The sequence below is a fragment of the Embiotoca jacksoni genome, unplaced genomic scaffold, assembly GCF_022577435.1.
Source record: "Embiotoca jacksoni isolate LCO1_2020_lvr unplaced genomic scaffold, fEmbJac1.0.p SCAF_27, whole genome shotgun sequence".
Taxonomy (NCBI): Eukaryota; Metazoa; Chordata; class Actinopteri; family Embiotocidae; genus Embiotoca; species Embiotoca jacksoni.
In genome coordinates this window covers 4,128,921-4,143,768 of record NW_027185378.1, presented here as the reverse complement: position 1 = coordinate 4,143,768, position 14,848 = coordinate 4,128,921, and the positions used below count along the sequence as shown (strand labels likewise).

The following is a 14,848-nucleotide window of genomic DNA, read 5'->3' as shown; positions in this document are numbered from 1 at the left end:
ATGGGTTACAACAAGCTGTGTCTGTTACTACTGCTGAGCAGCTACACGATAGCACGTAAGTGGGAATCCATTTTGATTCAAAGGGGTTTCTTCATGATAAGACTCGTACAAAACCTTCATGGTGCATAAAGGTGCTTTTCTCAGCAGCATTTTGACTTGTCTTAGGAAAGGTACCAGTCTTACTAATAATGTTAATGATGACTGTGCTCTATTATAATTATAGATGGTTTTCTAATTTTATGCTGCAGCGTACATAATTAAGGATTACCAAGTTATATAGTTATATATCTTTGGGGTTTTTTTTTTTAACAATAGTCGTAATACATATACATTATGCAGGCATGTATATGTTGCCCACCCCCCAGCAGTCAGAAATTGTAAGTTGCAAAATGGTTAAACTAATGAGTGGTTGTAAAGTTTGCAAAACAACTTTTACAGAAATTCTGCTCGGTGTCTTTTCCACCGCTGGTGCTTTAAAGTGACATAAACAAAACCAAGAATATACTCTTTCCCTTGTCCTTAAAAAGGCATTCGACCTGATTTTTGTGGTTGTTTGTTTTTCTGCTTCACTGCCTTCATATTTTAGAATGTGTATATTATTGTATATTGACCATATGTTTATTAATAATTTGTATGATCCTTCACTCTTTTTTGTTTTCCAGAGGAACGCAATGACAATAATGAACAAACTTCTGTGTGCCTGTGTAAGTTGTTATCTACACATCAGTTATATTTTGATTAGGTTAAATGTTTGTTACTTAATAAAAAAAACTAAAAAAAAACTGACATCCATCAAGATCCTTTTCTGGAGATTGTGCTTGGGTTGTTGTTATTAGTATTCTGTACTATTTTATCTAAAAAAAATACAGCTCTGGACTTTCTCACTCTATCCAAGGGGCTTATGTACCTGGAAAAAGGTTTAGTGTGTGTGTGCTTAGGGTAGATAGAGCGGGGTTAGTGGGATGCTGTTGCAAACAGACACATTGACCTGCTAACAGATCAATGGTGCCCACTAATTTGATAAACACATGACCTGTTCTCTGGAGATAGCAGCAGAGGTTCATGGACTCTTGTCATATCACATAGATATGTAGGATAGGATATATGAGAGCATATCCTTATTTTTAAGGGTACTGTTGGCTTGAACTGATATGATTAGCTTTGTATATGAGAGTAGGAAGTCAGTATAACCAAGTAATATCATCTTGTTGCAGTGGCATCTCGATTCAAGGCCTATAAGAAATATGTGTACCAGTACACCACAGAGAGCCAAAATGGTGTAATGGGGACTGCCAACCTGAGAAACGGCCCTAAAGTCTCTTGTCAGGTACATGACTGTTTCTATGTCCAACGTTGTTAGTTTACTGGATAAAGGACTGTTCTTATTGGATCTCCTTCACTGTTTCTCCACTGACTATGTGTCTGCTGTCACATATCTTTAGGTGGAAATTGAAGTCCCCCAGACATGCAAGTTTGTCCTGCACACCAGGGACTGTATTCTCAGTGAGGTGTCTGTCATAGATCCTCAGGGTCAGCCGGTCTACGGGCAAGCCGCTGGGTCAGAGGCCTTCCAGGCTGCCATGGAAAAGTTAGTGCAAAAATATTTCTCACATTATCTGATACACTTGAAGAATGTGAGATTAAAACCAGGAGTGTGTAAGGAATTTTTAAACCATGGTTGCCAGACCAGGACCAACATGCCAAGAGTAAACTGCCTGAAAAGTCCAGACTCATAAAAGTATCTCTGTTTCATAACAATCTGTCAAATGACAAAGTGACAATGTGAGTGAGGGTCTATTGTTGAGATGAAAGTACAGATAGTCATCATTTGAATCTCTGCTATATGGAACTTCATAGAGAGTTTCAGCTCATTGCTTTAGTGTCCGGCTGCAAGTCTCATAGTGCATGCAGAAGGCTGCTTGTTTTCATAGCTATGAGCTACTGAACACAGTGGTGCTTTTAGCAACTAAAGAGCTAAATTTCTCTCAGGAGTTGGTAGAGACCAAAAACAGCGTTAAAAGAGACGTTACCTTCTTCAGGTGCCGAACTCCAAATGAATGATAATGCTTGTTCTGTCCCCGCAATGAATAATTATTTTTTAAAGCTAGACGGATAGCTAACAGTGTAAAGTCCTCCAAAAAACACAAGGCATAAGTTTTCTTGAATTTAATGCACAATTCACAATTACTGTAAAACTGCAACAAAGCATAAAATGAAAACACGTATCAGAACAGAACAATCTGTATTACACTGAGAATGCTGAGTCGCTATTACTAGCTTGGTGCCATACTAATTATCAAATAACTCATTTTTATTTGCATAATATATATGTATATATATATATGTATATATATATATATGTATGTATATACGTATGTATATATATATATATATATGTATATATGTATACACATATATATTATGCTTGTGATATCAAATAATCCATAAAACAAATACTTACGGACAAATAGTATCCAAGGCAACAATGTAGAAGTTAAATTACTGTAGGAGAAGCAGTCACATGTGCTCTTTACCCTGCCTGTTGACTGAGAAAGTCCCTGCTCGACAACTACTGCTGACATGTGACCAAGATGGTTCTTATGCATCCACAAATGCAGGTTAAAATTATACCATACAAAGGAGAAACTATTTAAAACCATAATCCATAAACGACGCCACCTTCTCTGGGTCCAAGCTCATTTAAGATGGACTGGGGGAAAGTCTAACACTGTTCTATAGTGTAATAAAGATTTTAAATTATTTTTGGATATCATGGACGCTCCTCCTGGGTAAAGAAGAGAGGGACCACCTAGATTGTCATCAGCACACGGCTCAAAAGCAAGCATCTGTGATGGGTGTACATGGCACGCGTAGCCTGCACACCTGTGAAGGAACCTTTGTTGCTGAATGATATACAGGTTTCAGAGCAGCATATGCTGCCTTTTAAGGTGAAGGCCTTGCTTATGTCAACAAAGCAATGCCAAACTGCATTCTGCATGTACTTCAACAGCATGGCTCCATAGTAGAAGCCCCTGGGTGCTAAACCGGCCTGACTGCTGTCTAGACCTTTCACTAATTAAAACATTTGGCACATCATGAAACAAAAAAATACAACAAAAGTTGCCCCAAATTATTTAGCAGCTGAAATCCTATATCAGGCAAGACTGGAAAAAAAAACATTTTACTTTAAAAAAAAAATTCAACAACTGGTCCCAAATGTTGTTAAAAGAACAGATGATACAACACTCTGATGCCAGCAACACGTTTCAAAAAAGTTGGGATAGGGGAATGTTTATCAAATACAATTTTCCAAGAAAACAATAACAATTTTCAGTTTCACCATTTGATTTGTTGTCTTTGCTCCATTTTCTATTAAATATGGGTGTTACATGATTTGCAAATCATCACATTTTGTTTTTTTATTTACACAGTATCCGAACTTTTTTGGAAATGGGGTTGTAAATGAATAAATAGATACAAAATAACAACAGCAGCTCTCTTTATGAGATTAACATTGCTATTTCTGTTCTTTAAATGTGGTACTGTAGCACGCCACCAGTTAGCTTTAGCATAAAACCTGAGAACCTGGGGTGTGGGGTTGAGGGGTGGGGAGGCACCTCGCCGAGCTCTGTACAATGAAAAGTCAGATTACGGCTACTTTCAGACTTTAAAAAGAGCACTAAACCCCACTTACTGTACATGTAACACAGATGGGTTTCATTAATGGCAATGTCAACACATTGTCAATTCCAGCTCAGGACACTTTTATAGATGTAACTCAGTATATAATTTAGATTTATGGCAAAGTATCTTCCTCTGAATATCAGACTTTTATTTCTCTCTTTTTATTATATGATAATGAAATGTTAAGTGGAGGAATAGTGACGTGTTAGACCAAACAAATACTTGCTGTGATGGTTTGCATAGGCTGAACCTTGGGACCTTTTCTGACTGCTCTTATTGGAGCTGAACATAAGTCTGTCTGGTATGAATGTACTGTAAGCCTATAGCAGATCACATTTATTGCAAAATACAACTGTGATATACTTTTCTCCATCCAGGAACCCTCTGAAGTTCACTATGGAGGAAGTCACCAGTGTCCAGCTTTACCCCAATACAGACGAGCCTGTCAATATCCTCAACATTAAAAGAGGAATCATTTCTGCTCTCATGGTGCCAGTCATGGAACAGAACCGCCTCATGGTTCGTATCTTCTCACAACCTAAACTGGCTTTTCTAAAAGTGCAGCAGAAAAAGTGCATGACGGTCTGTGGATGAAGAGGCATTATATGTAATGTAGATTTAAAGATTTCATGTGGGTGACATACAGCTACTGGCACCGGCAGCCATAATCCTGCGCATTTACAACTCCATTTACAAAAAAAAGTTGGGACTCTATGTAAAATTTTTATAAAAACAGAGTGCAATGATTTGCATCATGTAAACCCATATTTATTTGCAAATGGAACAAGGACAACATATCAAATGTTGAAACGGAGAAATTTTATTGTTTTTATGAAAAATGTATATAGAATTTGATGCCAGCAACAAAATAGTTGGGACAAGGGCATGTTTACCACTTTTTTTTGAATCACTTCTTTATTTTTTACAACACTCTATAAATGTTTAGGAACTGGGGAGACCACTTTCTGGAGATTTGGAAGTGAAATGTACTATTATTGCCTGATATATAATTTCAGCTGCTCAACAGTTCAGTGTCTCCTTTGTTGTATTTTTTCATTCCATGATGCGCCAAATGTTTTCAATGGGTGACAGGTCTGGACTGCAGGCAAGCCAGTTTAGCATCTGGACTCTTCTACTAGAGCATTATGCAGTTAAAATACTTGCAGAATGTGGCTTGGGCTTGTTTTGTTGAAATAAGAAAGACCTTCCCTGAATATGACGTTGTCTGGATGGCAGCATATGTTGCTCCAAAACCTGTATATATCATTCAGCATTAATAGTGCCTTCCCAAATGTGGAAGCTACCCATGCCATGTGCACTAATGCATCCCTGTACCATCACGGATGCTGGCTTTTCAACTGAGCACTGAAAATAAGCTGGATGGTCACTCTCATCTTTAGCCTGGAGGATGCAACGTCCATGATTTCCAAAAAGAATTCAAAATTTTGATTTGTCAGACTGCGGGGCAGTTTTCCACTTTGCCTCAGTCCATCTTAGATGAGCTTGGGTAAGTGTTTCTGGAGCATGTTTGTATATGTTTTCTTCTTTGCATGGTATAGTTTTAATCAGCATTTGTAAATGCAGCGATGAACTCTATTTACAGACAATGGTTTTCAGAAGTGTTTCTTAGCCCAGACTACTAATTCCAAGACAGAATTGTGTCTGCTTTTAATGCAGTGTGGCCTGAGAGCCTGAAGGTCATTGCCATCCTATATTGATGTTCTGCCTTCTCCAAACTTCTCCAGATTCTCTGAATCTTTTAATGATCTTATGAACTGTAGATGATGAAATCCCCAAATTCTTTACAATTTTACGTTAAGGAACATTATTCTTAGATTGCTGCCCTATTTTCCCAGGCAGCCTTTCACAGAGTGATGAACCTCTCACCATCTTTACTGTGGAGAGACTCTGCCTCTCTGGGATGCTCATTTTATTTCCAATCATGTTACTGCTCTGTTGCCGATAACCCAAATTAGTTGTTTAGTTTTGTTAAGCTTTACACAACTTTTCCAGTCTTTTTTTTTTTTTTTTGTCCCTGTCCCAACTTTTATGTGTTGCTGGCATTAAATAAAAATGTGCATAAGCCTATATTTTTCATAAAATGGTAAAATTTCTTCGTTTCAAAATTCTATATGTTGTCTTTGGTGTATTTTCAAATAAATATGGGCTGATGTGATTTGTAAATCATTGGATTCTTTTTTTATTGAGATTTTACACAGCGTCCCAACTTTTGGGAAACGGGGTTGTAAATATCCATTCTTGAAAATCTAATTGTAGATCATATATTATTTTTGGCTGCATCCCCTCACTAACGTTGTGATTCAAATAGGCTCATCAGAGCTTTATGGGGATGTTGTGTCGGTAGCTTTTGTGCAATACAACATGAATCTGTCTCTTGCTGTGTTATTCTCTCGCTTAATAGACATAGGCTATCTGCTGCAGAGTAACATAACTGTGATTGGCACCGGTCCGTATACTTGTCTTGGGCTCTTCTCCTCACATTTCCCAGCATGGCCTCTAGTCTTTGTAACTTTTAAGAATAAAGAGAAAATAAAGAGAAGTAGGTAATTGGCGGAAATTCTATTAAGTTTTTGATGAAACAAGCAGCTTTTAATTTTTTCAATAAAGACAAAATAGTCTACATAAAATACACTGACTCAAAACCATAAGTGTATTAGGTGAAATATACAGCTATCACGCTTTTTCATGGTGACCATGCCAATGTTCTACCGAGCCTGTGGGCAAATCGTTGAAATTAAATCCTTCCTGAAAATGCTAAATGTTTTGTCAAGTGCTTAACCCCCTTCTTCCCCAGGCTTATTTCAAGAAAGCTACAAATCATTACCACAAGCCAGAAAATCATATTGCTAAGCAGGCAATTTTGAATTGGCACTGCACTAGTATGTGTAATTCCGACTCTGACTGAATAGTTCTTCCACTACTTCCACAACAAACAGATGACAAGTCATTATAACGATATTCCAAAAGCCTTACAAACCTTGGTGTAAAAACGAATGTCATTGTCCCACCCTGATAGGTTACTGAGCTGGATACTGTGGAGATTGCTCCTCAGTGTTTTAATAGCAGGACAAACACTTCGCGTTCGTCAGTTGCCTTTTTGTAATAGTTGATTGATATTAAACACGTTACGATTTATCTACCTGCACTCCAGTGAAGGAGAGACAGAACATACACAGAGTCTGCTCCTCTGAAGAAAGGAGGTGTCCGCTTCACGATGGAAGCTTGTTGTCTACAGTGTTTTCTGTCACTTGCTCGTAACCCAGACTCGCTGATACTAAAATAGTTGCAGGTAAATCTGAGCAGAGAAGAGGATTATGGCTGCTGAGAAGCTCTCTGTGTGTCGCAAAGCTCCGCCTATCGCTTATATATATAATATATGATCCACAAACGCAATACATTTGACATTATTATTAATATTGAACTTGTCACATGTCCAAATCGCACAAAAAAGGCACAACCTCACGTCCTCAGCAACACGCCCACCGAGTTTGAGGCAGGTGGGATGTTGTCGAGATATATCAAAAACTGAAAGATAGATATTTCTGAAATTATAGAGAGAAACAAAGTGGGATGTAATGTTAGCCCGTTGTTAAAGATAATACAGACTTCAGCTGTGACTTTAAAACCTGATTAGCTGAAATTGTTTTGTTGTACTGAGAAACCAGGGGTATCATCAGAACAGGTAAATCAACTTTGGGAACTAATTACAGGAAAATGGTAGGAGATATCAGAAAACAGACTTCAATGTTGTTTTTCCTTCAAATAGGGTGTGTCCCAATTTTGGCTGAAGATTCAGTATGGACAATAGGTAGCAAAACGTGTTTCCAGGGAATCCCCAGAAAAAGATTCATAGTGTGGGAGTTTTTCACAGTAAATTGAAGGTCATATTTTCACAGGCTGAGGGGAATCCCAGAGTTATTGGTGCTACCAAATGTAATCTCATTTGCAATTAGATATTTTTGAAATATTTCAAAAAACAAAAACAATTCCATTTTCTAGTCATTCCTATAGGTAAACGGTAAAACAGATCTCTATTAAAAAGTCATAGCACCCCATTCGTAGAAGGGCCACACCACCTACTTGAATTTGGTGCATGTTGTCCCAAAACTGTAGGAGTTATTACGCAGTGCACTTTTACCAGCAGCATAACAATAGTTGTGCCTTGCACTTTCGATGCAAGTACACCTAATAATTAATCGTTGCTTTGGCTTCTGTATGATGATGTATCAGGAGCTAAATCTCTTATTTGTTGTTTTTATTCTTTTTCAGAGCACAGTGCATGGCCAGTGTTTAACAGACTATGCAGTGAATGCTGTCCAGGATATTGACACAGATGTGACACTGTCCAGAGATCTAACCCAGTGTGACCAGTTCTCCAACAGGGAACTAGCCAACAGTCCCCTGGCACTGCTGCAAAAACTGGTAGGCACTGTAGTTCATTTCTTTTTTTCCAAAGACAGTGGGATGGTTATTATGTTTGTAAATTAGCATAATATGTCATCATAATTTGCTTTCTTCTTAATTACAGTTGCGCTTCTTCCATTTCTACCTTAAACTCTGGCACAGATGTTGTTTTAAAATTCCCACATATTTTCAATGCTTGTGCTATGATACAATCCTTTTCCTAACAAGGCTTTAGACACTGACCTATTATCCACATCAAGTACTGATCTTCTAAAACCTATATATAGATTTCATAGCAGACCTGTCAATTCTCTACTCCATTCCCACAATATCTACTGTCCAGGTGAGCCTCACATCAAATTACACTCCTATAAATTCAAAATGTTCAGCTCTGTGCTATATAAAAACAGTTGGGCATCTGCTTTAATTTTCCTTCTTGAAAGGAAAACAGTATTGGTTTTCTCAATAGGAAATTGAAATCCCCACCCCAAAGACCATGTTCCACTCTTTTCGTTGTTTGCATATATTATTATGCCTATAATTATGATACGTATCTTTAATATTTTTCCCACCCTCACCTCTATAGAGCATCCATACAAACTTTCTTCACTTTCACCTGCTTATTTACTTTATTCGACGAATAGCCTCCACTCCAGTTGAAGTTCTAACCAAGTCCCATTTGGGGATCGAACCCTGAATGTTCTTGCTATGAGATGACAGTGCCAACCTGTGCACCACCAACTTGCTTGGACCCCAATCATTGTGCCTCAAAGTTGTTTTTACAATTCCAATTCTCCAGTCATTTCAGATCCCACAAGTCAAAAGATTACAATAAATCACTGCTATGGCCTACCGAGCTACATTTTTTTTCAGGACATTCTCTGCATCGTGACAAATATTTTCTGTTTCCCCAAACAATCGATTAACCTTCAACAGCTCAAGCCCCAGGTGTGGCTCAATCCCCCACCTTTCTTGTTGTGAGGCATCACCGCTAACCACTGCACCACCATGCCATCAACTTCATCTCAATACACCTGACATCATCATTATGATATGTTAGTTTTTTCACACATGTATTATCTGTCTGTCAAGTTACTAGACATTTGTGCAAATGCATGTTTCCCCGGGGGCGCAGTCTGTAAGTCATCTTATCTGGAGACCCCAAGAGCTATGCACTCTAATCCACTAGTGGACAAGTACAACAAGCCAACAATGTTGCAGTGTGTTAATATTATTTACGATCATATTGTTCTTGTGTTCTACTGCTTGCAATTTGCTTGGACCCCGATCATTGCCGCTTGTGGCTATTTTTCTTTACGATTATTGTATTATTTTCCCATATGTTCTGGTTTCTTGCGTATTTTATTATGTTTGATTTATACTGTAACTGCCAATCCTTGAGCATAACATGGTTTACATTATGTAAAAAGACAGCCTGAAATTTCGGACATTTGGTTCTTAGGCTGCCAAACAGCAAAATAAGAATAAATCTCATGTAAAAATCTTCTAATGATCTAAAAATTTGTAGAAACATAAACAATGTGGATTTTTGGTTCCAGCACAGCCCCATGTCTAAGGTGATTACAAGCAATCAACAATGCAACTATCAGTTTGATAACAAGGGAAAGCACATCACCACAGCTATGTGCACAGAAAAACACATCTACCTGCCCTTCTCCCATGAGTAAGTCATAATTTGAGTGCAAATGTTTCAGTGTATAGTGCATTGTTTTGACTTATTTTCTAACCTGCCTTGCAGGGACAAAGGGATATCAGCTGTTGTGACCCAGGATATCAGCTTTCAAAGCATCAAAAGGATCAGCAACAGAGTATTTGGTGAGGGAGCATTTCAAGCATGTCTGTATTACCTACCATGCCTGGTTTGACTTGGAAATGCTAAATTATTCTAAAATATGCGTGCATACAGATGTTAACCCCAGCAAGAGCAAGCAACTCCACTTTGAAGACCCAGACGATAAAGCTCCAGTGCAGACAAAGGATGCTGTTCTGCGTACCTTGCAGGACCTTGCGGCTTTGGCAGCCACAGACCAGGGTCAGCAGAGGACCAGCATTTTTTACAAGCTAGTATCCAGTCTGCGTGTCCTGAGGAATGAGACTCTGAGCAAGACGGTCACTGAGATGCTTGATATATCAGGTTGGCTCACCTGGCAGGCTCTGTTGCAGTGTGGAACTCCAGAGTGTACCAGTGCCATTCTTCAAATAATTAGGACCATTGATGGGGTATCGTTAGAGGTGGACGCTCTAGTCTATGGGCTGAGTCTCCAGGCGAACCCTGACGCCACACGTGTCCGAGATATGCTCAGTATGGCTCAGTATAAACAGAGCAAAGCAATCATGTATGCTCTGGCCAAAACAGTCAAGAAGTAAGTAACAGAGTGATTTTGATGTTGTTTCCTGCAATCTTTTTCACAAAAAAACCCCAAAAACGGTTTCAGGTGATCACTAGAGGGAAACCCCATTCAGCACTACTTTTTAACATCATCTTTATCCAAACAGCATCTATATTTGTTCTGTTTCTTGGCGATAGGTTCCATAAAGGAGCCGTCACTCCAGTGGTCACAGATGTGTCCAAATTTATGGAGACACTCTTAAATGACTGCTCAGGAGAAGTCCAAGATATTGACTCTGACATTGCAACTGACCCTGAGGAGATGTCCTTCCTTGTACTGAGGGTAGATATGCACAATTCTGAATTTACTCATGTGTTTTATCTCGACAGGAATTCTGGCTCAGGTTTTCAGGTTCCCACATTAATATTTTATTTTCTAATTTTCAGGTTGTTGGTGTCATGGGTCAAGCCATGCAAGTTGTCAACCCCAACCTGATTTCCTCTATTTTGCGATGTGCCAAAAAAACAGACATTCCATTATCAAATCAAAAGGCAGCTATACACGCCTTTAGGTTGATGGGCATTAATGATGAGGTACAGTAACTTCACAGACACACATGCACTTGCACATCCCACTCACACACTACCATTTCTTATACTTTCATTTTTAGCATGATAATGAACAAAGTGTATGTTGTAGAATTGGCTATTTTACTTTTTAACAATTTAAAAACAAAAAGAGCAGGGGAAACTTGAAATACTGTGAAAATGTACACTATGCACGTTACCCTATTTTTGTTTTGGAATGCACTGGTATTACAAGACAGCTGTGTCACATATCATTTGGTTGACCACAGGTCAGTAATGTTCTCATGGAGATATATGAAGACCCTCAGAGCCCTGTTGAAAAACGTTTATCAGCTTTCCTGATTCTAATGAAGAACCCAGACCAAGCCATAGTTCGAAACATTGTTAACAATTTGGAAAATGTGAAGGACAAGCAACTCAAGAGTTTTGTGGTTTCCTACCTGAACAACATCCGCAACTCTGATGAGCCACAAATGCATCAGTAAGTAATCGCCCGGGATTTCAATAACATTACCTATACAATAAATTAGTGGTCCACAGTTCCAAAATAAAGCTTGATTGGCCTTTTTTTTTTTTTTAGCAAATTCAAATGTCTACTTTGTGATAAAATAACAGAACATTTATGACTTCAATATTAATTTGTGTTTACAGTATGATACCACTCTATGTTACCCACCTAGCACCAAACCACAAACAGACAAAACCAGCAAGCTGAGCAGCTGTACTTTTTTTTTTTTTTAATATATAGAAGTTGGCTGAGATTAAAATGAAGCAAAAAGCAAACTGAACATTAGTCATTCATTATGTGGCCAGAGAAATGATACATTTACCAAAATGACCCTTTGTAGACAATATTTCCCTTTAAAATTTTGTATTTAAATTGAAGTTGAAGTAAGCATGTTCTGGATTTACATGCAAAGTGTAAGTACAAAAACCTTTTGATTGCAACCCCTCTTTGATTTGACAGAAAAAAAATTGAAATCCTGTCACTGTGTTTTCTCACTTAAATGTTTGTATTCTTCTCACTAAAGACTAAAGGAGTACATTGAGTTGACCTTGAAGGGCAAGAAACCACCTACTAACAAGGTATTTGATGGAATGTCACGCAACTACAAAGTAGACTCTCCCTTAGGCTCAATACAGAGCAACATCATCTTTGATGCCACGGACACCTTGCCAAAAGAGATGATGCTGGAGACTACTGCAAAGGTTTTTGACAACAACTATGACATTTTTGAGGTATTATTTCAGTAGCTTTTTTTTTTTTTACCTTGTAGCAAAATGACACAAGTTTTAATTGTAATAAGTTTTAAACATCCAAACGCTCCCTTTTCCTCTCCAAGATCGGTGTTGAAGGAACAGGATTTGAACCAACAATTGATGCCCTTTTTGGGGAGAGGGGTTTCTTTCCGGAATCCATCTCCAGAATCATGGACTTGGCAGGGGACAAAATCCCACTTTTCAGAGAGGTTTTGGACAGAGTTGCCCCTCACCAAGGAAAAATAAAGAGACGGGTAAAATGATTTCTGGATATATCATAGATAATATGCTTGTTATGCAATCACACGAATAAAAGCCCAGTCTCTCCAGCTTGTAAAAATACATTTTACTCAAAGGTTACAAATAAATGACATGGGAGTTCTCATCAATATGGCAGCTTCATTGCAAATGCATGGCTCCAAGCTAAAAAATACACACTGGTAATATCTTTTCAGGTCCCACAAGATCATCTGAGAGGTCTCCAGGAGAGTTTCCGGAGGCTCATAAATGAAGTGCGTTTCTCTTCAGCCCCTGAAGCCACTGCCTATCTTCAGCTTCTGGGGGATGAGATAGGATACTTGAAGACCAGTGAAATGAGAAAAATGGCTGAGACTCTGTTCATGTACTACCATGTTTTCACCAGGACACTACCTGCCAAGGTCAGATTTATTGTTTTATGACGTGAAAAAACAAACATGAAATCCAAGTTATGCATATCTTTTAATAGTTTTCAATTTGGATGTCTTGCTGAATAACCTCTTAAAAGAACCACAGTTCCTATTTACAGTTGCATGTTTAACATTAGTTAGTTCTTTGGTCCAGTTAACTATGCTGACAAAAGCCATAACTCAATATAATGGGAAGCGTCTATAGCCATACCAGCAGCTCTGTGATGCTGCACAGGCAAAGCAATGGCAATGTTATCATTATGATGTAGGTAATGTTTTCATTGAACTTCTTATTGTTATGAGGTGTGCTTTATAAACGGACCCAAATGCAGACACACAGCAAAGTCTCTTTGGAACCAGTGTCATGATGTCGGTGGTATGTGCGTACTAGTTCCGGATCTAAGATCCGGGAGCGTGGCACTCAGCACCGCTCCTCAGGCCCATAAACCTCCCAATCCACCAGATACTGGAACCCCCTACCTCGTCGACAGACATCTAGGAGGCTATTTACCATGTAGTCGGGTCTGCCATCAATGAGTCGGGGGGGTAGAGGGGGTTTGGCCGGAGGGTTTAATGGATTGGTGTCTACGGGTTTCAGAAGGGACACATGGAAGATAGGGTGGATTCTCATTGAGGTAGGTAACTGAAGCTTGACCGTGACGGGGTTGATGATGGCGGTGATAGGGAAGGGACCAATGTATCTGGGGGACAGCTTCTTCGACTCTGTGCGAAGGGGTATGTTATACTATATATACTATTGATTATATAAAGTTATACTTTAGGTCATAGGGGTTTGTTTTCTAGATGCAAACGCAGATCTAAGTCCTATGCGCCTGTGCGCATGCAAGTGTGGCCGAATGTTTTAGTCATTCAATGAACACAAACAGAAGCACATCTGTGGCGTGGCGTGGTGTAATGTAATGATAAAGTAGGAGAAATAGGTCATTATGAGGTGTGTCACAGCCGACTTCTATCCACGACCGAGATACTCGCCCCAGCAGAGGGTGTAGCAGCCTAAACAATGTCATCTGTGACCATCGAGTGTTTTGGGAGCAACAAGGTCTGCATATCAGGTGATGGACTGGAAATGTGTATAATTTAACTCAAAACTTTATAAGCTATTTAATCAGCAATTAAATGCTAAGAACTTCAACAAATAACACTCATCCAATGTATTGAAATCAGGTGCTGAAACAATGTTAAGAAATTCTTGAGTAAATTCTGAACACTCAAAGTTCCCGATGCAATTGAGTCATGAACAACATGTTGTCGTAACGTCACTGATGCTGTGTTGTTAATAGATGAATTGCATCCAGAGATTTGAATGACGTAAACTACTTTCATGTCATTGATTAAATGGCCAAAATTTTTTTACGAGATTACCCTAACCTTTTCTGTGTGAATGATGCAGTGTCACACTCAGTGGCTTTGCACGGCTGGTTGATTACTTTACCAGGTGAGTAGGTAAAAAGGCTTTTGAATTTCTCCCCTTTTACGTGTAATTTGCTTCATTTGTCATTAGCCCGAGTTTCCTTTTATATTATATGGCTCAATGTGGTTTCTGTGTGTCATGATGCGCACTAACTATCTAATTCACATCCAATTCAATTCAATAGACAAGAGTCCAAAAATCTTGTTTTAATTTACATAATAACAATGAATAATACCCCGTATTATTAAGTGGGCTAAAATACATAAAACTACCACCAAATCGGTCCGTGGGATTTTGGATAGGTCTGTTCATGTGTGCTTTTGCCCACTAAAGCCACAAAAATAGCCTTCGGTCGACTGAGTGTCACGAGCGTCTTTGCTGTCACACCCAATTCATCAACCTTGGTGCAGCTGGGTTCATGTTGAGCCAAAACAATGTCAA

At 38.7% G+C, this 14,848-nt stretch overlaps 1 protein-coding gene across 1 annotated transcript in view; it reads left to right on the top strand.

Annotated features, from left to right (window-relative positions):
- apoba (apolipoprotein Ba) overlaps window positions 1–14,848 on the top strand; it is a 29,695-nt gene continuing 14,847 nt past the window's right edge. The window contains exons 1-15 of the mRNA XM_069160862.1: window positions 1–55; window positions 663–704; window positions 1,215–1,327; window positions 1,443–1,588; window positions 4,062–4,203; window positions 7,975–8,127; window positions 9,669–9,793; window positions 9,869–9,945; window positions 10,037–10,493; window positions 10,658–10,802; window positions 10,907–11,053; window positions 11,317–11,528; window positions 12,079–12,286; window positions 12,391–12,561; window positions 12,763–12,966. Of these exons, the coding sequence (XP_069016963.1) occupies window positions 1–55; window positions 663–704; window positions 1,215–1,327; window positions 1,443–1,588; window positions 4,062–4,203; window positions 7,975–8,127; window positions 9,669–9,793; window positions 9,869–9,945; window positions 10,037–10,493; window positions 10,658–10,802; window positions 10,907–11,053; window positions 11,317–11,528; window positions 12,079–12,286; window positions 12,391–12,561; window positions 12,763–12,966 (2,397 nt within the window). The remainder of the gene's footprint in view (window positions 56–662; window positions 705–1,214; window positions 1,328–1,442; window positions 1,589–4,061; window positions 4,204–7,974; window positions 8,128–9,668; window positions 9,794–9,868; window positions 9,946–10,036; window positions 10,494–10,657; window positions 10,803–10,906; window positions 11,054–11,316; window positions 11,529–12,078; window positions 12,287–12,390; window positions 12,562–12,762; window positions 12,967–14,848) is intronic.